This window comes from Rhinatrema bivittatum, chromosome 5 (assembly GCF_901001135.1).
Source record: "Rhinatrema bivittatum chromosome 5, aRhiBiv1.1, whole genome shotgun sequence".
NCBI lineage: Eukaryota > Metazoa > Chordata > Amphibia > Gymnophiona > Rhinatrematidae > Rhinatrema > Rhinatrema bivittatum.
Window position 1 is genome coordinate 348776647 of NC_042619.1, and position 24635 is coordinate 348801281.

The 24635-nt window shown below is 44.4% G+C and overlaps 1 protein-coding gene across 1 annotated transcript in view; it reads left to right on the forward strand.

The window, feature by feature from the left end:
* Window positions 1-24635, forward strand: part of TEX30 (testis expressed 30) — a 44741-nt gene that overhangs the window by 1012 nt on the left and 19094 nt on the right. Inside the window, exons 2-3 of the mRNA XM_029604539.1 lie at window positions 8535-8771; window positions 17053-17104. Of these exons, the coding sequence (XP_029460399.1) occupies window positions 8535-8771; window positions 17053-17104 (289 nt within the window). The remainder of the gene's footprint in view (window positions 1-8534; window positions 8772-17052; window positions 17105-24635) is intronic.

Genomic DNA, 24635 nt, shown 5'->3' on the forward strand with positions numbered 1-24635 from the left:
TATATTGCATGCAAACGAGCGAATTAGCGCGATATTGCATGCAAACGAGCGAATTAGCTATTCCCCTAGCATCCCGTAACCCGCGCCCCGACTAACGCTACCTTTCCCTGCCGCTTTGTCGCGCGTTTAACCTGCAAACTTACCGCCTACCCTGACCCAGGCGGTAGAGGCAGGGGTCAGGGTAGGTGGCAAGCTTTCCCCCAGCCCCCGCTCACCTGCCCGGCCGCGATCATGGGTGCCGGTCTCCGTGGCAGCCCCAGTCCTCTCCCCTGCTCCCGAAGCCAAAAAAAAAGCTTTTTTTTTTTTTTTTGGCTTCGGGAGGAGGGGAGAGGACTGGGGCTGCCACGGAGACCGCTTCCCCCGTGCAAGTAAGTTGTTTCGCCGCTTGTCTCTTCTCCCCCCTCCCGGAGCAGGGCGCGAAAAGCGCCTTGCTCCGGGAGGAGGGGGGACACTGACAGCGGCGAAGCTTTCCCCCAGCCGGACACCGGCGAAGCCAGAAGATAGCGGCGGAGAAAACGGCGAAACGACTGTCAGTGTCCCCCCTCCTCTCGGAGCAGGGCGCGAAAAGCCACCTTGCTCCGGGAGGAGGGGGGGACACTGACAGCGCACAAGCAGCGATGGAGAAACGGCGAAACGACTGTCAATGTCCCCCCTCCTCTCGGAGCAGGGCGGAAAAGCCGCCTTGCTCCGGGAGGAGGGGGGACACTGACAGCGGCAAAACTTTCCCCCAGCCCGGACACCGGCAAAAAACTTACTTTTTTGCAGCCACGAGCACGAACACGATCTGGCCTGCCTTAGCTCCTCCCGACAAGATGGCCGCCTGCACGGGAAAGCGTGCAATTGCCGCTGAAGACGTGACGTCACGACATCACGTCTTGAGCGGCCAATTGTACTCTTTCCCCGTGCAGGCGGCCATCTTGTCGGGAGGAGCTATCGGAGCCAGATCTTCGCGTTCCTGCTCGTGGCTCATGGCTGCAAATTGTAAGTTTTGCCGGTGTCCGGGCTGGGGGAAAGTTTTGCCGCTGTCAGTGTCCCCCCCTCCTCCCGGAGCAAGGCGGCTTTTCGCGCCCTGCTCCGAGAGGAGGGGGGACACTGACAGTCGTTTCGCCGTTTCTCCGCCGCTGTCTTCTGGCTTCGCCGGTGTCCGGGCTGGGGGGAAAGCTTCGTCGCTGTCAGTGTCCCCCTTCCTCCCGGAGCAAGGCAGCTTTTCGCGCCCTGCTCCGAGAGGAGGGGGGACACTGAAAAGTCCTTTCGCCGTTGCTTCTGCGCTGTCGCCGCCGTTGCTTCCTGGTATCTGTCATTTCAAATGACATTTGAATGACAGATACCAGCGTGGCGTGAAGCCTTAGGGCCCGCGCACCCAGGATCCTGTATAGGCGCTCTATCCAGTATCCTGGGTTGCGCGGGACTAAGGCTTTTCGGACGCGGCTTACATTTACATATAATTAGGCTTCAGGATCGCGCGGTAGGTGAGCTGCTCTGTGCGGGCGGTAACCGCGGGTGCCGTAGGCACTAACGCAGCTCTTCCTACCGCACGATACAGGATTGGCCCGTATGTTCTTAAGATAGCAGGTTAACTAGGGGTCTGGGGGAATTCTCATCCCCCCCCCTCCCAAAAAAACCCCCAAACAAACCAAAACAAACGTTTTTCAAAAATGTTTCTTGTGCTCAAAGACATTTTTTTAAGATTGTATAGCTCCAAATCTAATACCATAGTAATTTTTAGAAAATAACTCTTTGTCTCTGATTTCAGATTATTTTTTTACTTTTGGGGTCTTAGTCAATGCCTGGATTTTCCAATAGGCACTTTAGACCTGTTCCTGGGGTGGCAACATTTCTACCCACTTCCATCCTGTGGACCTCTAATCTCATGTTTCTCTTCTCCGGCCCCACCTGTTTCCTTCCCATTGGCCCTCTGCAGAGCTCTGAGCTTCTCTCTACATCTGCTGCAAGACTGGTGGGGATCCCCAGTCCCTGATAGTGAGAGAAAAATCTTTTTCACTCAACGCACAATTAAGCACTGCAGACCACGTGACTGGAGCGACTGGCCCACCGGGGGATGCCAGATCCCCCCGATAGGCCAATCCACCCCTGCCCCCAAGGGGTTGCTATTCTGTCAGGGAGGTCAGGCAGACATATGGCCCTTTATGGGTAATTCTGGGAAATGTTACCAAACATTATTAAGGTTATTTCTTAATAACCTTGTTTCTTATAGACGTGCCCCTTATGAGGCTTATGGAAATGGATGTAGTTATGTAACATATGTGCTGACTAATGGGTAAGTTGTTATCACTGAATGTAAAGGGACTCCAAACATATCGAAAGCGTCAGCTTTTATTCCAAGAACTACGCACTCTTCACATTGATATTGCGCTATTGCAGGAGACACAGTTGCAGTCTAGGCATGAAAGGCTGCTCAAACATAAGAATTTCCCAATGCAGTATTTTGCATCTAGCACAGTGGACACTAAATACACAGGCGTAGCAATCTTGTTATCATCTACAAGTGTGCATGAAGTTCTGCATCACTATGCTGATCCTGGGGGACACCTACTCATACTTACGATCCGTGTTGGGATGGAGGTGTTCACTATAGTAAACATTTATGCCCCCAATGTTGAGCAGATGCTTTTCCTACAGCAACTGGAGCGCCGGCTGTCTTCGTTTGCGGGCCACCACATGATCTTGGGTGATGATTTCAACTTGACGTTAAAGCCCATACAGGAACCATTACTGTAAAAGATGCAAGGCGTTTACTCTCCCGCCTAATGGACGACTGGAGTCTAGTCGATGTGTGGCGTCAGCGGTACCCGAGTTCCCGTCAATATACCTTCTACTCTCATGCCCATTCCACATACACGCTTATTGACTACTTTCTAGTGGACAGGGGTATACAAAATAACATTAAACGCGTGGAGATAGAAGCGACAACATGGTCTGATCACGCTCCTATCTGGATGGATGTCTCTATCACAGACATTCGCAAGGCACACAATACCGGCACTTGAATGAAAGCCTGCTGGAGGATGCCTCATATAACAAACGAGTTGAACATTCCCTGTTGGAATTTTTTCAGAATCAGAACAAACTAGACTCCTCCCCTGCTATCATATGGGACTGTTCCAAGGCTTTTATAAGGGGGGAATTGATATCTCGGGCCACTTATTGCAAACGGATAAAAGGGGAAAAACGAACCCAGCTTATGCAGGAAATCCGGATTCTATCTCGACAGCGCATGTCAAACCCAACGGACCGGCTGTCTCAGCAGCTCAGCTTAGCTCAAAGAACACGCTAGATAATCACCAAATTGCGCACGCCTTAAATATCACTAAACAGATGTATTTCGAAGGGGGCAACAAGGCGGGATGCCTCTTGGCTCGGCGTCTCAAAGGCACACAATTACGAAACAGCATAGCTAAGATAAAAAAACAACCAGGGGGAAATAGTGATGCAAACTGCAGAAATTAGTCAATGTTTTACTAAATTTTATAACGATTTGTATCGCGCCAGAAAAGATATCTCACTAAAGGATATAAATCACTATCTAGACTCTGTTCAAGTCCCCTCCCTAACAGAACTGCAACGGCAGCTCTTAGCCCCATAACCACAGTTGAGGTATACCAAGCTATAAAAAATCTTAAATCGGGAAAAGCCCCGGGCCTTGACGGATTGTCCAGCAAATATTATAAAACATTCTCAACAACCTTGGTACCCCCACTAACGGAGGCATTTAATTATTTAAGAAATGATGAGTGCCTAGGACCTCACTCCAACACTGCAGGCATTTCGGTTATTGCTAAGCCAGGGAAGGACCCCACCTTGTGTGGATCCTACCACCCAATATCTTTAATTAATCTAGACCTTAAATTACTGGCACGCATACTTGCGGAGCGCCTTAATAACTTATTGCCGAGCTAGTGCATCATGATCAAGTGGAGTTTATCCCAGGAAGATCCGCATCCGATAATGTGCGTAGGACCATAGACCTCATCTGGTGGGTCAGGAGAGAATCTATCCCAAGCGTTCTACTGTCAGTTGACACCGAAAAAGCCTTCGACATGGTCCACTGGCCTTTCCTATTCAGTGCTCTCACTAAAATGGGGTTTGGAGAACACTTTTTGAAATGGTTGCAGCAATTATATAACCACCCCATGGCTCAGGTTAAGGTTAACTGAGGATATGGCGCGAGTTTTGACATTGCTCGAGGAATTGGACAAGGATGCCCCATCTCCCCATTGTTATTTGCTCTTTTCCTCTTTTCCTCGAACCATTTACTTCTAAAGTTAGAGGGGCGGCAAATATATGTGGGGTGCAATTGGGTGCATTCCAATATAAAATGACTATTTTTGCCGATGACATACTTTTTACTCTAACCCAAACACAGATGTCTCTGCCTGCAGTGTTGGAGGCCATAAAGTCCTTTAGCTCTGTATCTGGGTTCAAGGTGATCTTTGAGAAGTTAGAAATTCTCAATCTAAATGTGCCGGATTTTGAAGCAAAATCGATACAGGCTATGCTCCCATTTAAGTGGACAACTAAGCCCTTTAAGTATCTGGGAGTATATTTAAATGCTGATGTGGATCAGCTGTTCCACCTGAACTACACCCCACTACTCAGGGCCATAGATGCGGACCTTCTGCGAGGGTATGGCGACGCACACTCTTGGCTCAGTTGAGTAGCCATAGTTAAAATGAACATACTCCCTCGACTGCTATATCTATTTATAACTCTACCCATCTATCTCTCTCCTGGTATGTTGAGGAAAGCTCAGAAAAAATTTTTTGACTTCATCTGGAAAAAGAAGCCACCGCGGATAGCCCGGACTGTTCTTTTTTGATCAAAAGAATGTGGTGGGATGGGTGTCCCCAATTTGGGATGGTACTACACAGCTGCTCAATTAAAGGAAATCTTAAATATACATAACCAACGCTCACAACCCACCCCCTGGCAACTCATTGAACAAAAGATTCTAGGTGATATGTCTTTAACATTGATATCTTGGCAGCCCCGGACAATATTTATTTATTTTATTTATTTATTTATTTATTTTTTATATACCGACGTTCGATCGAAATATCACATCGGTTTACAGGAAACTTGGAGATAGGGCGGGCCGCCCTATTTTACATTGTAACATGGTAGATTAAAACTGAAACTAAATTACATTATAACATGGTAACAGTAAGTGTTTTAACTATATTACAGTATATTACATTATAAGTTTTATGTTACATGGTAACAGTAACTGTTTTAACTGTAATACAGTAATACAATAATACAGTAAAGTCATACTGACATGATTTAAGTGACGGAGGGGTCACTTAAATCCTTAGGAGAGGAGGGGGTAAGGTAATTTAACAAATAGTATATAAGAGTTGGTGGAGGGAGGGCAGTGGCGTAGCGGGTCAGGGGGGGAAGCATGGGTGTGTGGGTATATGGAGACCTATTCATTTTCTCCCTCTCTCACTCCATACCACTCTGAGAGTCTGGTCACGGTGGAAAACAAGACTGGTGGGGAATACACCATATCATCACCTTTCTTCTTTTTTCCATAATCTCCACTTCCCAGTGGGCTTACCCAAAAAGGCATTCTCAACATGGAAAAGTTTGGGCCTGATGACCATGGGGTGTCTGGTGCAGCGGGGGCAGGTAATACCCTTTCCATCTTTAATGGAACAGCAAACCACAGCTCCTGTTTCCTTTCAAAATGATAAGGGGAATGGAACAACTCCCCTATGAGGAAAGACTAAAGAGGTTAGGACTTTTCAGCTTGGAGAAGAGACGACTGAGGGGGGATATGATAGAGGTGTTTAAAATCATGAGAGGTCTAGAACGGGTAGATGTGAATCGGTTATTTACTCTTTCGGATAGTAGAAAGACTAGGGGGCACTCCATGAAGTTAGCATGGGGCACATTTAAAACTAATCGGAGAAAGTTCTTTTTTACTCAACGCACAATTAAACTCTGGAATTTGTTGCCAGAGGATGTGGTTAGTGCAGTTAGTATAGCTGTGTTTAAAAAAGGATTGGATAAGTTCTTGGAGGAGAAGTCCATTACCTGCTATTAAGTTCACTTAGAGAATAGCCAGCCACTGCCATTAGCAACGGTAACATGGAATAGACTTAGTTTTCGGGTACTTGCCAGGTTCTTATGGCCTGGATTGGCCACTGTTGGAAACAGGATACTGGGCTTGATGGACCCTTGGTCTGACCCAGTATGGCATTTTCTTATGTTCTGGAGTATGCCCAGTTAGCTCATTTTTTAAGAGTGGTGATATCTTCCTTGAGTTTGAATACCACTAAATCTCTGTTTGAAACATATTGTATGTGTGCACAAGGTATGAAAGGGGCAATCTCTAAATTGTATAAGCTGCTACAGGGCCCACAATCTACTAAGCTGGAATATATGAATGCTTGGGAAAAGGAGTTAAACGTTACACTAGGCTTGGAGGTCTGGGAAGACTTGTTTCTTCGCACTCATAAAAGTTCTATATCAGCCCATCTGCAGGAGCACTGCATAAAGATTCCATACCAGTGGCACTATGTTCCTACTCGCCTGCATCGGATGTATCCTACCTCGGAGAATAAATATTGGCGGCAATGCGGACAAGAGGGAACTTACCTTCACATATGGTGGGCTTGCCCAGTGATACTCCCTTTAATGGAAACAGTTGACTGACTGGGTTAGCCAAATTTTAGGAAGTGATGTCTTCCTCGATCCAATAGCTGCGTTGTTGGGGAGGCCCATGGAAGGGCTAAATACACAACGGCTATGTCAACAGATAACCATAACCGTTCGTATAGCCTTGGCATGTAATTGGAAAAGTCCCAACCTACCACGCATGAAAACCTGTTTATTGTATTTCACTCTCTTGTTAATTTGTTACACTGTAAACCGGCAGGATGTTCCGACGAATGGCGGTATATAAAAGTCAACAAATAAATAAATAAATGAAACTACTTCTAAGCTGTTTACATAAAATGCGAGAACTGGAAGATATCACAGCCATACGTCATAATCGCTTATCCAATTACCAAGCTGTTTGGGCTCCTTTCAAGTCTTGGTGCCAGACCCTGATGCCTAACGACGCTGAGTTCTCATGAGTTCCTTCCCATATTTTGATTGATATTGCTGTCGTCATGTTTAGCTGCAAGTGCTTTCTTTAGGCACTATCTTCTGTCATGATATTGACACTTACACTCACGGCACATGCGTTATCTACTAATAGCCTTTCCATAACCTTATGATTGTAGTCTCTGTATTGATAACACAGTGTACTTAAAGTAATCAATGGGCAATTGAAAATAATATTGATATCACTTCTGATATACTATGTGCTGTAGCAACATGTTTGGTATGAGGGGGGTGGGGGAAGAGGGGAGGGAAATGATTGTTTTAAATATTCAGAAAATGTTGGCAATAGTTATGTATACTGTTCTTATTGACACGCAAATCTGCCAATAAAAGCTTTAAATACAAAAAAAATATATCATACATGTGGCACTCGATGCAAAAGACTGGGAAGCCCCCCTCTTGCTGCCTTCATCTCAGATTTGTTCAGTTCCTAGTTAAGTTTTAGGTTGCTATGGGAGTAGGAATGTGTCTAATTAACGTCCTTTAAATGTATTAGTGCAGAGCTTTTCAAACGTTTCATGTTGGTGACACACTTTTTAGATAAACATAATTTCATGACACAGTAATTCAGGTCTACTAGCAAACCAGAGGTTAAAGGTTAAACGAATGAAAACCTATTTCGACCATTTATGTATGCTTCCTTAAATACATACATAAAATGTTTCACGAAACAACCTATCTCATGAAAACCTTTCAGTTATATTAAAAATATATAATATTCCAAGATTAATGTTATTGTTATAATTTGAGTAACAATAATAAAACAAATTGCCTGTCCCACACACACTCATCTCTCTCCCCCCCCAGCACATGTCAGGCCCCCACACTCATGTACCTCTTCTTTTTGATGGTTGCCAGTTACGTGCTTCACTCCCTTCAGGGTTCAAGCCTGCCGTGGTGCGTAAAACCTTCCAGGATCACCAGACACTGTTGCTTGCGGTCAGAGCTCCTCGTGGCCAGGCCTCATCGGCGGCAGCAGCAGCAGCCAATGACAGGGACAGCTGGGCTCAAGTCCCACCCACCAAGCCCCCAAAAAAATGCGATTGACGGCAAAAATCGCCCAATAATAATAAGCAACCCACGAACTGAAAAAAAAAAGGGAATCGCTAGGAAAAAAACCCCAAACTCGCGTGGGAGTTGACCGGGCTCGCGCGACACGCCCGCACACAGCAGGCGACACACTAACGTGTCGCGACGCACAGTTTGGAAAGCTCTGGTCTATACACTACAGCATTAATTTACAGAAAGGGAGGAAATCGGGTGCAGTTACAAAACTGTATTTTCATTGATTTCTCATTGTATTTTATTGATTCTTAAATCTATGTTTTCATAGCTAAAACATTTATGATTAATTTGCTTCACATTAAAAGTGAGATTCTAAACTTTTTTTTTATTTTTAGGTGAAAGTTCAAATCCCATTTGGAAATAAACACATCGATGCTACCTGTTGTGTTCCAGCTAGAAAACAGCGCGAAACGTACAGCGTTATTCTGACCCATGGAGCTGGAGGAGATAAGAATTTTTCTCACCTGGTGTCTTTGTCAACCTATTTGGCATCACATGGACTTCTGTGTTTGAGATTTACTTGTAAAGGCCTCAATATTGTTTATAGGACAAAAGCATATAGAACAGTGTTGGTAAGAAAAGTCAGATATGGAAAATGAAGAACTGATATGCATCGTGCATGATGCTGCATAATGAAGAACTGATATGCATCGTGCATGATGCTGCATAAAAATAGTGTGGCCTGCTAGTGAGTGCATAGATACACAAGCCAGGATACGCATAATCTGCAGCCCCAACTTTTTCCTGGTTTTCTTTGTAAAGATTCCTGAGCAAATCAGTTTATGTAAAAGTAATAAGTCAGGGTTGGCCAAACTTTCACGTGCGAAGAGCCATGGAATCAGAATAGACCATACCAAACATCCTCATGTTTTTGAGAGGAGGGCCCAATGAGGACCTCATCATCCCAGCAGTCTCTCTCTTTCCTCTCACTCCTATCCGGTTCGCATTAGTCTTTCTGTTTCTTAGTCCTCCAACCTGGTCCTCACCAGTCTCTCTCCCTCTCCCTCCTCCCAGTCCTGCTCCCACCATTGTTTCTTTTAGTCCCATCCTGTTCTCCCCTGTCTATCTCTGCCCTGCCACCCTGTTTTCCATCGCTAAGCAGCTTCAATTAGCCATGATCTGTGGGTGACATCATCTGGCAGCACCAAACAGACTTGTCTGTCCAAGCTAAACAAGCTTTGAGCTCCACTGAATGTGTAGGGCATTGCCTCAGGATCCTCTTCACTCTGTTTTTGTTCGAGCTATCCACAGACAGTTCATCTGCCTCTTTTCAACTTTTTCAAAATTTTACTCAATGTTGCCAAATCCTTTTTTAGGCTGCTTACAACTACCCCAAACAGCATTTTTCAGTGCTGTAAAAATAAATAAATAAATAAATAAAAGAAGGTATACCACCAGAGAACAGAAAATTGTAGATTCTCTCAGGGAAACTTCTGGAATTCTTCTCAGACCATGTCTGACAAATGCACTGTTAGTGGTTTCAGGACATGTGCCTGTAGCCAAATCATGTTCCTTATAAACAAACATGATAGATGCTACATGTGTTTGGGAGCCGACCATGAACAACCCAACTAACAGGCCTGTGGTAAGATGTCCTCATGTGCACAGCGCTCCAGAATGGCCAAGATCACTGGCCTGCGTCTGGTCAGGAGCTGGAGTAAATCCTTCTGCTAGAGCTGCGTTTCATTGGGTTCCCTGGGTAGTAGTAGAAGTCACACTTCTTCCAAGGCGTCTCAATCATCCCACCAAGGGGAGCACGACTGGGAGAACTGACAAGAATCGATGCTGAATTGCAGGCAGTCTGTGGAGTAGACGGGTGCAACAAAGCGGCACAAGCAACTTGATGCTTCAATGTTCTCCATAGAACAAGAAAACCTTGATGGCAGTAGTGCTGCCCAGAGTTGCATAGAAGGCATGGAAGATGACGCATCGCAAGTGGGGATACATGACTACCAGAGAATCTCAGCTGATATGGCAGCTGAGATTCAATGCCAAGACGTGCAGAGTCATGCATTTGGGGAGTAGAAATCCGAATGAACTGTATTTGATGGGGGGAGAAAGGCTGATGTGCATGGAGCAGGAGAGAGACCTTGGGGTATAGTGACTAATGATCTGAAGTCGGCGAAACAATGTGACAAGGCGATAGTTAAAGCTAGAAGAATGCTGGGCTGCATAGAGAGAGGAATATCGAGTAAGAAAAGGGAAGTGATTATCCCCTTGTACAGGTCCTTGGTGAGGCCTCACCTGGAGTACTATGTTCAGTTCTGGAGACCATATCGCCAAAGAGACAGAGACAAGATGGAGGCGGTCCAGAGAAGGGCGTCCAAAAAGGTGGAGGGTCTTCATCGAATGACTTATGAGGAGAGATTGAAGAATCTAAATATGTACACCCTGGAGGAAAGGAGGAGCAGAGGTAATATGATACAGACTTTCAGTACTTGAAAGGTTTTAATGATCCAAAGACAATGACAAACCTTTTCCATCGGGAAAAAAATCAGCAGAATTAGGGGTCACGATTTGAAGCTCTAGGGAGGAAGAATCAGAACCAATGTCAAGAAGTATTTCTTCACGGAGAGGGTGGTGAATGCCTGGAATGCTCTTCCGGAGGAAGTGGTGAAGACCAGAACTGTGAAGGACTTCAAAGGGGCATGGGATAAACACTGTGGATCCATAAAGTCTAGGGGATGTGAATGAAGAGTGGGTGGCTCGCAGGAATGACGGCTACTACCTGGAGATAATACCCTTATTCAATAAACATACACACGGTTAATGCGACTCCAACATTGATCTAAGACTCCAACATTGCTCTAAGCTTCAATGGCAAGAGGAAATGTGGTTAAAAAGGATTTGCATTCACAAAGCAGGGAGTAGCTTGCTTGTTACGGCGGTTACTACCCCAAACCAAATAAGCCTGATACTTCACTTTCAATGCATATCCAGCATAGCTCTCTGCTTCAACGGCAGGGGAGAAAGACTGATGCTTCATGCATATCTAGCATAGCTCTCTGCTTCAATGGCAGGGGAGAAAGACTGATACTGCATGCATTCCCTGCATAGCTCTCTACTTCAGCGGCAGGGGGAATGAAGAAAAGTGGATCTATATGCAGACAACAACCAACAAGGACTGAATTACATAGTCTGGGTAAACAAATAAGCATGGGTGTAGCTTGCTTATTGTAGCGGTTACTACCCCTAACTAATTAGGCTAGATATTTCACTTAGATGCAGTTCCAACACTGCTCTCTACATTAATGGTGGGAGTGGAAGGGAAATAGAACCAAAAGGTTACTAAGAGCTAGGAGTAACAGAAGTATGAGAAAAAAAAAGTGCGAAACTTGCTGGGCAGATTGGATGGGCCGTTTGGTCTTCTTCTGCCGTCATTTCTGTGTTTCTATGTTTCTATGATGCCTCAAAGGCATTGAAGCATTGCACCTTGAAGACACTACCGCATGAGGCATTGAAAAAGCATGGTGCCTTTGAGCACCTGGCGCCAGACACATGCATCAGCATGCATCGGCCTGGCGCAGCACCTGCGCCAGACACATGCATCAGCCTGGCGCAGAATGTGTTGACGCACCTGGAACAGCCCGTGATGCATATATCATTTAAGAATGGTGCAATGCCAGTCAAGGATATAACGCCTTCTTCTTTGCAATCTGAACTGGAACACCCTATTCCACTGACACATGAGACGTAACCTCTGGGATGCATCCACTCTTCTGAGGTGCCTGATCCAGTAAGCCACTTATTGCCTCTTTCCACATCCTTGCGCCATTATAATTACGCTCATGTAGAGAGGATGCAGAGAATACTAGTACTGCCTTCTCTTGTCACATGAATGCTATGCCCATGTTATTCTGTGGACCGCTGTACCTATGCAATTGTACATGTCAGGAGCGCCACTCGAGGAAATACTCTCCATTTCCCGTCTACACTGATTAGATTTGTGCCAGTCTGTCAGCTCCGCACCCAGTTTCTGGAACCAGTTTGATTGTTCCTTTGGTCTTGAACCAATCACCAGTGGAGAAGTGGGATCCCACCCTAGTTTCAGAGGAAGATGTACCAGCCCTGATGCCCGGTCAATAGCTTCAACCCTCGGTGGAGCAAATCACATATATATTCAGAGGGTATTTTGCTTCAATTTCTGCAAAACTATTTCTTCCCTACCAGCCTTATATACCTACATTCCCTCCGATTCATGTACAGGCTGTGACATAGACATCAGCATTCAGTCTAATACCTGGAACTCCACCTCTTCAGGTGGATTCTGTCACTTTGGAGGACAGAGTTCTGCGTCAGTCATATCTGGATCAACCACTGTATCCTTCCACATCACCAATGTCCATGTATGCCTCTAAATCCACTACATATTCATTTGGAGAGTTCCCTAGAAGCTCGATGTATGTCCCCTCAGACTCGCCACCTGGTCCACCTAAGCATACATCTTTGGAGGACCCCACATACTCCAAATTTATGGAGATGATGGGGAACGGTGCTCAAAATAGAAATTTGCAAAAATTCCAACCCGAGAGCCCAGATTATGGAAGTATTAAAGATTCTGGACATTTCATCCAAGCTCACATCACTATCTATCAATATTGTGCTCAATGCGGCGCAGATCAAAATGTGGGAAATACCCTACTCAGGAATAACAGTAGCTCAAAAGCTTGAGCTGAAGTATAGGAAGATGATGTCCCCGGGGCTATGGAGAGGTATAGCTGCCACACCAGTCAGTGATTGTGGCTTTAGCCCTTCAGAAAGCCAAAACATCCTGTCTTCATTCTAACTCTCTGCCCAGCAAGGATCATCAGATACTGGATTATTTCAGAAAGAAGGTTTTCCAAGGCACCATGTTGACTGCCAGAATAACACAACACCAATATTGAAAGCCTGTGAGGGAGTCAGTTGGACCGTTAGATGATCGAGGGGTTAAAGGGGCACTTAGAGAAGATAAGGCCATCGCGGAAAGATTAAATGATTTCTTTGCTTCGGTGTTTACTGAAGAGGATGTTGGGGAGGTACCCGTAATGGAGAAGGTTTTCATGGGTAATGATTCAGATGGACTGAATCAAATCACGGTGAACCTAGAAGATGTGGTAGGCCTGATTGACAAACTGAAGAGTAGTAAATCACCTGGACCGGATGGTATACACCCCAGAGTTCTGAAGGAACTAAAAAATGAAATTTCAGACCTATTAGTAAAAATTTGTAACTTATCATTAAAATCATCCATTGTACCTGAAGACTGGAGGATAGCAAATGTAACCCCAATATTTAAAAAGGGCTCCAGGGGCGATCCGGGAAACTACAGACCGGTTTAGCCTGACTTCAGTGCCAGGAAAAATAGTGGAAAGTGTTCTAAACATCAAAATCACAGAACATATAGAAAGACATGGTTTAATGGAACAAAGTCAGCATGGCTTTACCCAGGGCAAGTCTTGCCTCACAAATCTGCTTCACTTTTTTGAAGGAGTTAATAAACATGTGGATAAAGGTGAACCGGTAGATATAGTATACTTGGATTTTCAGAAGGCGTTTGACAAAGTTCCTCATGAGAGGCTTCTAGGAAAAGTAAAAAGTCATGGGATAGGTGGCGATGTCCTTTTCGTGGATTGCAAACTGGCTAAAAGACAGGAAACAGAGAGTAGGATTAAATGGGCAATTTTCTCAGTGGAAGGGAGTGGACAGTGGAGTGCCTCAGGGATCTGTATTGGGACCCTTACTGTTCAATATATTTATAAATGATCTGGAAAGAAATACGACGAGTGAGATAATCAAATTTGCAGATGACACAAAATTGTTCAGAGTAGTTAAATCACAAGCAGATTGTGATAAATTGCAGGAAGACCTTGTGAGACTGGAAAATTGGGCATCCAAATGGCAGATGAAATTTAATGTGGAAAAGTGCAAGGTGATGCATATAGGGAAAAATAACCCATGCTATAATTACACGATGTTGGGTTCCATATTAGGTGCTACAACCCAAGAAAGAGATCTAGGTGTCATAGTGGATAACACATTGAAATCGTCGGTTCAGTGTGCTGCGGCAGTCAAAAAAGCAAACAGAATGTTGGGAATTATTAGAAAAGGAATGATGAATAAAACGGAAAATGTCATAATGCCTCTGTATCGCTCCATGGTGAGACCGCACCTTGAATACTGTGTACAATTCTGGTCGCCGCATCTCAAAAAAGATATAATTGCGATGGAGAAGGTACAGAGAAGGGCTACCAAAATGATAAGGGGAATGGAACAACTCCCCTATGAGGAAAGACTAAAGAGGTTAGGACTTTTCAGCTTGGAGAAGAGACGACTGAGGGGGGATATGATAGAGGTGTTTAAAATCATGAGAGGTCTAGAACGGGTAGATGTGAATCGGTTATTTACTCTTTCGGATAGTAGAAAGACTAGGGGACACTCCATGAAGTTAGCATGGGGCACATTTAAAACTAATCGGAGAAAGTTCTTTTTTACTCAACGCACAATTAAACTCTGGAATTTGTTGCCAGAGAATGTGGTTCGTGCAGTTAGTATAGCTGTGTTTAAAAAAGGATTGGATAAGTTCTTGGAGGAGAAGTCCATTACCTGCTATTAAGTTCACTTAGAGAATAGCCACTGCCATTAGCAATGGTTACATGGAATAGACTTAGTTTTTGGGTACTTGCCAAGTTCTTATGGCCTGGATTGGCCACTGTTGGAAACAGGATGCTGGGCTTGATGGACCCTTGGTCTGACCCAGTATGGCATTTTCTTATGTTCTTATGAACCAATTTTATATGGTTCAATATATCCATGAATGTAACCAAAACCTAAAACCATTTATATGTTCAGATTTGAGCAAACAGTTCTTTCCCACCACCTCTCTTTGACTTGGAGGAGATGGTCAGGCATCTCTCTTCCATTTGAGTCTTGACACCACCACCCAGACATCCTTGACCACCATTGGAGCAAGATACATGGCATTGCTCAGAGCTAGTGGAATTCGAGAAGATGACCATGAGAAACTGGCAGACTTACCATACCTAATGGATATCCTATTTAGGGGAAAAATTACGAGAGACTTTCCTAAATAAAGGAAGAGAACGTGACAGTCCAGTCGATATTTACTACTACAGAGCCACACCCCATTTTAAAATGAATCTTCTACTCGTATAAAAGGCTCTACTTTACCAAATGCTCTTATTGGTCCTACCATCAGTATCTGTTGCCCCCTCTCTAGTTTTAGCGGCAGCATCAACATATGCTCGCACAGTGCAGCCTCCAAAAATTCACAGTCAAGACCCTTCAGTTACTTGGCTTCCTCATCAACTGGAAAAAAATCCATTCTGACTCCAACTCAATGTCTGCAGTTTATTCGAGCCATGATAGACTCTTCATTCAAAGAGAGTTTCTACCTTCAGACAGCAATGCGTCTGACTCTTGCTCGCAGTCTTCGATCTATACAAATCTGACAGCACACCAGGTTTTGGTGTTCCTGAGGCATATGACTGCAATACATGTAGTCCTGTTAATACATTCATTGTTTGCAGTGGGGATTGTTTTCTTAGTGGAACCAACTTACACTGCCCCTGACTACACCCATAAGACTTGACGTGATGAATGAGGGCTCATGGTTGTAACCTCAAGTGCTTCCGGATAGTGCTCCTTGCCGCCATCCTTCCTACCAATTGATAATGCCAAAGTCAACTGGGGTGCTCACATCAAAGCCTTCAAATCTCAAGGCACTTGGTCCTCGGAAGAATGCCTTTTGCAATCGACTTTCTCAAACTGAGGGCTGTACTGTACTGACCACTCACTTTGAGGGAAGAGCATTATGATTCAGGAAGTCATGTTCTTCCTGAACAAATAGAAAGGACTAGGCACATGGGCACTAGGCCAAGAAACATTGCACATATGGCAGCGAGAATCAAGCACCGTGCGACAGTACAGACCATGTACCTTTCAGGACTGTTAAACACATTCACGGATTGCCTCAGAGTTTTTAGCCTTTACGAATGGGAGCTCAAACAAGATATAGCTGATATATTCATTTTGTGGGGGCAATTGTCAATAGACCTATTTGCAACAGAAAAAAAAACCAGAAAACTAGATCAGTTTTGTTCCATTCTACTAAGCGACCATTGAATGATACAAGATGCGGCTCTCCTAGACTGGGGGAGGACCTCATGTATGCTTTTCTTCTGTTACCATTTATTGAATGGACAGTTCAGAAGCTTCTTTGGGATCAGGCTTGCAGGCTCCTTATCACCCCTGTTTGACTGAGACAAGCTTAGTATGCATATTTCATGCAACTGTAGTCTCCCTTCCTGATACATCTGGGAACCGTCCCATGCCTACTGCCTCAAGAGGAAGGCTTACTCCTACATCCTGCACTACAGTTCCTCAGTCTCACACGACGGATGTTGATCATGTGCAAGTAGAGGATATCGTCCTCTTGTCTGGGAAGCCATTTGAGAGCCAAAAATACTCCTTTCAATGGAAAAGATTCAAACCTATGGAATCTGCTTCTCTTAAATACCTTACATGAAAGGTGGTATTTCTAATTGTGATCAACTCTGCTCGTCATGTGAATGAACTGCAGGTGCTTGTTCATTATCCTCCGTACCTACAGTTTTTCCATAACAAAGTGGTACTTCGTACCCATCCTAAATTTCTGTCAAAAGTAGTATTGTTTTTTCATATCAACCATGCGATAGTCCTCCCTACTTTCTTCCCATTTCCTCACACTCACGATGGGGAGAAAGCTCTCCATACCCTAGATTGCAAAAGAGCACTTGCATGCTACAAGAAAAGGACTCACTCACAAGATTTGTCAGTTTGATATAACTGTTACTTCTGTTTTATTTTTATTAGGAATATCTAAAGTTGTCAGAAGAATATAATGTCACTGGGGTTTTCCTTGCAGGTAAGTAGAACTGTGTACATTTATTTGGCATTATTTATTTTGCACAACAGTTTAGGACCAGTATTTCAACTGAGGGAACTAATGGCACATTCTATCATTTATTTATTTAGATTTCTATTCAGCCATCGATAAGCAGGGCTGAATTACCCATTACATTTATTTATTTAAATGATTTTTATATTCTGCTTCAAAGCGTATTACCTTCAGGTACTGCAGGTTTTTCCCTATCTCCACAGGGTTTACAATCTAACCCCTAGATTCATCAAAAAGTGTTAATAATGCATTGATAATGCCCACGTTAATAAAAAGGGTATGTTTATGGAAATTTTACAATTACTGCACCACGTAGTAACTTACCACTTTGCATCAATAATATCGCGTGGTGCGGTAAACTTAGCGTGCCCTGCGATAATCCCCATTTTTCGCATCTTGTGCTAAGGGGAGAGAGAGTTACCTCCATGCACCCTTTTTTTATATCCATCTTCTAGCCTTTAGGGATCCACAGTGTTTATCCCACGCCCCTGTGAATTCCTTCACTGTTTTTGTCTTCACCACCGCCTCCGGAAGGGCATTCCTGGCATTCATCACCCTCTCTGTGTAGAAATATTTCCTGACATTGGTTCTGAGTCATCCTCCCTGGAGTTTGATTTCATGATCCCTAGTTCTATTGCTATCTTTCCAAAGGAAAAGGTCTGATGATTGTGCATCATTAAAACCTTTCAGGTATCTGAAAGTCTGTATCATATCTCCCCTGTACCTCCTCTCTTCCAGGGTGTACATATTATAGATCCTTCAGCCTCTCCTCATTCTGATGCTGACCCCTCACCATTTTGGTCACTCTTCTTTGGACCACCTCTATCCTGTATTTTTTCTTTTTAAGATACGGGCACCAGTACTGAACACAGTACTCCAGGTGAAGCCTCACCAAGGACCTGTACAAGGGCATTATCTTCTCTTTTTTTCTTACTGGTTATTCCTCTCTCTATGCAGCCCAGCATTCTTCTGGCTTTAGCTATTGCCTTGTCACATTGCTTTGCCGCCTTTAGATCATCAGACACTATCACCCCAAGATCCCTCTTCTAGTCCATGCGCATTATTCTTTCACCCCCTGTCATATACAGCTCTTTTGGATTGCCTCATCCCAGATACATGACTCTGCACTTCTTGCCATTGAATCCCAGCTGCCAAATCTTCGAACAGTCTTCAAGCTTTCTTAAATCACTTTTCATTCTCTACTCCTTCAGACATGTCCACTCTGTTGCAGATCTTAGTATCCACAGAGAGGCAAACTTTACCTTCTGTCCCTTTCTCCAGGTCACTCACAGATATTGAACAGGACCGGTCCCAAAACAGATTCCTCTGGCACGCCACTTAACACCTTTCTTCAGAGTAGGTTCCGTTTACCATTACACAATGTATCCCGTCAGTCAACCAGTTTGCAATCCACGCTACTACCTTGGCACCTACTCCCAAGCTTCTCATTTTGTTCATGAGTCTCCTATGTGGGACCGTATCAAAAGCTTTACTAAAATCCAAGTAAATCACATCGAACGCTCTACTCTGATCTAATTCTCTAGTCATCCAGTCAAAAAAATCAATCAGATTTGTTACATGACTTTCTCCTGGTGAATCCACACTGCCTCGGGTTGAGCAACCCACTGGCTTGTAGATAATTCACTATCCTTTCCTTCAGCCTTTTAACTTAAACTCAGAAATTCCCCAAACCTTATCCAAAGTTTGATCATTCCCTTGTAGGTACTACCAGATAAATGAATACATTTAAAGGACCTAATTGTATGCAATCCTGCACCCATAGCAACCTAAAACTTAATTATGAACAAATTTAAGATGAAGGCAGCAGTCCAGCAACAAGAGGGGTGCTCCCAGTCTTTTCAATCGACTGTCACATGATGATTGTTTACCCACCGGTGAGAAGTTGTATGTGTGCATGCAATGCAAAGAGCTCCTGCATCTTAGAGAACGAGTCAGATCTCTGGAGGCTAGATTGGCAGACCCTGGAGGAGCTGAGGCAGACAGAGAGGTATATAGATGAGACCTTCAGGGACATAGTAGCCAAGTCCCCAACTCAAGTCTGGCATCCCTGGTGCTGCCTTGGAGGAGGAAGGTCTCATGAACAGACAGCATCAACTTGATGCAGCAGGAAATGATCCTGTAGCAAGGACCTGCTCTCCAGTTGGTGCATTGTCCTCTCGCACCGAGAATGTATCTCACAGGGCTTCTACCAAGGAGGGAAGGGTCAGATTGGCCGTCATAGTTGGTGATTCGATTATTAGGAATGTAGATAGCTGGGTGACCGATGGGCATGAGGATCGCCTGGAAACATGCCTACCTGGTGGGAAGGTGGCGGACCTCACGCGTCACCTAGATAGGATTTTAGACAGTGCTGGGGAGGAGCCGGCTGTTGTGGTACATGTGGGCACCAACGACATAGGAAAATGTGGGAGGGAGGTTCTGGAAGCCAAATTTAGGCTCTTAGGTAGAAAGCTGAAATCCAGAACCTCCAGGGTAGCATTCTCTGAAATGCTCCCTGTTCCATGCGCAGGGCCCCAGAGGCAGGCAGAGCTCCGAAGTCTCAATGCGTGGATGAGATGATGGTGCAGGAAAGGGAAGTCTCTTCCGAAGAGATGGGCTCCAGCTTAACCAAGGTGGAACCAGACTGCTGGCGCTACCCTTTAAAAAGGAGAGAGAGCAGCTTTTAAACTAGAACAAAGGGGAAAGCCGACAGTCACTCAGCAGCACATGGTTCATAGGGAGATATCTTCAAAGGATACTAATGAAGCATTAGAGATAGGGGATCTCAACAGAGAGGTTCCACTAATAACAAAAGTAGTCCAAATGCCTGTAATTAAAAACTCATCTGAGTTAAAAGATTCCAATTTATTCCTGACAACTGAAAAGCAGAATGTTAATACTAACAAAAAACACACTTTGAAATGTTTGTATGCTAATGCCAGAAGTCTAAGAAGTAAGATGGGAGAGTTAGAGTGTATAGCATTGAATGATGACATAGACTTAATCGCATATCAGAGACATGGTGGAAGGAGGAAAACAATGAGAGAATAGCCACTGCCATTAGCAACGGTAACATGGAATAGACTTAGGTTTTGGGTACTTGCCAGGTTCTTATGACCTGGATTGGCCACTGTTGGAAACAGGATGCTGGGCTTGATGGACCCTTGATCTGACCCAGTATGGCATATTCTTATGTTCTTATATTCTTATGATAGTGCTATACTGGGGTACAAATTATATTGCAATGACAGAGAGGAGCATCCTGGTGGCAGAGTGGTGCTTTATGTTCGGGATGGCATAGAGTCCAACAAGATAAAGATCCTGCATGAGACTAAATGTGCAATCCAATCTTTATGGGTAGAAATCCCTTGTGTGTTGGGGAAGAGAATAGTGATAGGAGTATACTACTGTCCATCTGGCCAAGATGATGAGACGGACAGTGAAATGCTAAGAGAAATTAGGGAAGCTAACCAAACTGGTAGTGCAGTAATAATGGGAGATTTCAATTAACCCAGTATTGACTGGGTAAATGTATCATCGGGTCACGCTAGAGAGATAATGTTCCTGGATGGAATAAAAAACAATTTTATGGAGCAATTGGTTCAGGAACGATGAGAGAGGGAACAATTTTAGATGTAATTCTCAGTGGAGCATAGGATTTAGTGAGAGAGGTAACGGTGGTGGGGCCGTTTGGCAATAATGATCATAATATGATCAAAGGGGGACAGTAAGCAAATCCACAGCTCTAGTGCTAAACTTTCAAAAGGGAAACTTTGATAAAATGAGAAAAATAGAAAAAAATTGAAAGGTGCAGCTACAAAGGTAAAAGGTGTGCAATAGGCGTGGACATCGTTAAAAAATACCATCCTAGAAGCACAGACCAGATGTATTCCATGCATTAAGAAAGGTGAAAGGAAGGCAAAACATTTACCGGCATGATTAAAAGGTGAGGTGAAAAAGGCTATTTTAGCCAAAAGATCTTCATTCAAAAATTGGAAGAAGGATCCTTCAGAAGAAAATAGGATAAAGCATAAACATTGGCAAGTTAAATGTAAGACATTGATAAGACAGGCTAAGAAAAATTTTGAAAAGAAGTTGGCCATAGAGGCAAAAATTCACAATAAAAACTTTAAAAAATATATCCAAAGCAGAAAGCCTGCAAGGGAGTCGGTTGGACTGTTGGGATGATGAAGGGGTTAAAGGAGCACTTAGAGAGGATAAGGCCATCATGGAAAGATTGAACGATTTCTTTGCTTCAGTGTTTACTGAAGAGGATGTTGGAGAGATACCCGTTCTGAAGAAGGTTTTCATGGGTGATGATTCTGATCAACTGAACCAAATCACAGTGAACCTGGAAGATGTGATAGGCCTGATTGACAAACTGAAGAATAGTAAATCACCTGGACAGGATGGTATACAGGGCTCTGAAAGAACTAAAAAATGAAATTTCAGAACTATTAGTAAAAATTTGTAACCTATCATTAAAATCATCTGATGTACCTGAAGATTGGAAGAAGGCCAAGGTGATCCGGGAAACTGTAGACCGGTAACCTGACTTCAGTGCTGGGAAAAATCGTGAAAACTGTTATAAAGAATAAGATCACAAAACATTTAGATAGACATGGTTTGATGGGACACAGCCAACATGGATTTACCCAAGGGAAGTCTTGCCTCACAAATCTCCATTTTTTTTGAAGGGGTGAATAAACATGTGGACAAAGCTGAACCAGTAGATTTGGTGTATTTGGATTTCCAGAAGGCATTCGACAAAGTCCTGCATGAGAGGCTTCTAAGAAAACTAAAGATTTATGGTATAGGAGGTGATGCCCTTTTGTGGATTGCAAGTTGGATAAAAGACAAGAAACAGAGTAGGATTAAGTTTTCACAGTGGAAAAAGGTAAACAGTGGAGAGCCTCAGGGATCTGTACTTGGACCGGGGCTTTTTAATATATTTATAAATGATCTGGAAAGGGGTGCAACGAGTGAGGTGATCAAATTTGCGGATGACACAAAATTACGCAGAGTAGTTAAGTGGATTGTGATGAATTGCAGGAGGACCTTGTGAGACTGGAAGATTGGACTTCCAAATGGCAGATGAAGTTTAAGTGGACAAGTGCAAGGTGTTGCATATAGGGAAAAATAACTCTTGCTGCAGTTACACAATGGTAGGTTCTTTCTTAAGAGTTACCACTCAGGAAAGATATCTAGCGTCATAGTGGATAATACATTGAAATTGTCGGCCCAATGTGCTGTGGCGAGCAAAAAAGCAAAAGAATGTTAGGAATTATTAGAAAAGGAATGGAAAATAAAACAGAGGATGTCATAATGCCTCTTATTGCTCCATGGTGAGCCCACACCTTGAATACTGTGTGTATTTCTGGTCACCACATCTCAAAAAGGATATAGCTGCATTGGAGAACATGCAGAGAAGGGCGACCAAAATGATATGGGGCATGGAATGGCTGCCCTATGAGGAAAGGCCAAAGAGGTTAGGGCTGTTCAGTTTGGAGAAGAGGCAACTGAGGGGGGATATGATAGAAGTCTACAAAATCATGAAAGGACATAACTTTACCACACTGGCAGTATTTAAAGCCAGACTATTTCGGAGCCATCGTGGCCCAAAAGGGACATAACTACTGCTACATCTGCCTTGGGCTGGACCACGACCAGTCCTTTTTCCGGCACTGTGGTCGGATGTCCCCCCAAGCGCAGCAAACAACGCGCCGAGAAAATGGCGCACCTCAGGACATTGGGCTCCTATGCCCTGACGCTGTCGACTCATTCCTCGCCAGGACCAGTGAAGAAGAAGAAGGTGTCTACTATGAAGAGAGCCTCCTCACTGGGACTGCGAGGCCCACCCAGTGCCGTTCCTGTCATCGGGCCCAGGTTGACACAACCTCCAGTGCCCACACAGAAGGCCCCAAGGATTGGGTAACTTACCTCCTCAGGGAGAAAAACCACCAGATGCATCAGGCGGGAATCAGGGACCTGTTCCCAGCCCTTCATGACCTTCGGTGCCAAAGACATCGAAGCATACAACACAACTGGAGCATCTGAAGCATGCGGCGCATATGACGCATTCGACACATACGGTGCGTCCAACGCATACAACACACTCCAGCCATAAAAAACGTTCATCACGTCCTAAACACTCGAAGCATCCCAAACATCACGCTCCTAAAACCTCATCGACGCATTCAGAACACTCAGGACATTCAACGCACCGTAAACAACCGCGAGGAAGTCCTGATGTTGATGTGGAACTGCTATCGGATCCTGACTCCCCATCCTCTAAGGGTCCTTCAGGAAGTGGAGATTCCTTCTGCTCCGACTTATCTTCCATATCCCAAAGGAAGAGATTATCACCTCAAATGCAGGAAACACTCCTTAAGAGACATAGACTATCTCCCATAATTCCACCGGGTCCTCAGTTAAAGTGTACAGGGGTGCAAGACATTCTTCTTGCAGCATTGTCTTCAAGGCCCCCATCCAGTGGAGGACAGATTCCTCCACCGCCAGGCAATCTGGCATCTAAGGCCATGCTACAAATCTCACAGGCCCTGTTCTTTTTTTGCAGAGAGTCCATGGAGACGGGGGCCAAGCAACCAGCGGCTTCCCCACCTACTTTGCCACCGATTGCAACACCTCCTAGACCTGCTGACACGGTAAATCTTCCTTCTCCAGCTTCAGTTCATCCACACAGCCCGGAATCACAGATATCATCTGTGTCATCCCCAAGCTCCTCTATGGGTATGCCCTCCACCAGAGGGATTACCGGAACCATACTCAGCACCAGAAGATTTGTCTTATGCGAAATTCATAGAAAAAGTGAGTCATCTACTCAAGGTGGAAACAGGGAAAATCCCAGATCCATGATCCGAAGTCCTGGGCATATTAAAAATCTTTGAAATGCCACCGGAACTGACGGCCCTACCGCCACACCCAGTTTTGGACTGAGTGCTTCAAAAGAAGTGGGAAATCCCTTTCTCAACCCTTGCTGTGTCACAAAAAGCAAACTTAAAATTCTGCATGAGGAATTCCTTGATTTACGAGTCTGCCCAATTACCACCTAATTCCATCGTGGTGGAATCTGCAATGGTGAAAGCCAAATGATCAAACTTCATGCCAATATGCCGCCAGGTAAAGATCACAGATACTTGGATGACTTCGGACGAAAGTCTTATCACACCGCTATGCCGTCTTCAAAAATTCACCATCACCAATTCTACATAACTTGATACTTATACGAGTGTTTGCAGAACCTACGACTGGCCTGTCTCTCAGCCCAGGAAACCTTGCCACAACCCTTCCTAGACATGGAAGAAGGCTTACGCCATTTACTGACCTCTGCTAGGTCATCTTCAATGACAATCGCTGTCCGGCGCCTTGCCTGGTTAATGGCAAGTGCAATTAGAGATGATGTCCATGAAAAACTAGAGGACATACCGTGCAAGGGAGACAGTTTATTCGGGGAGAGGTTCGGCGAAACAGTTTCGCA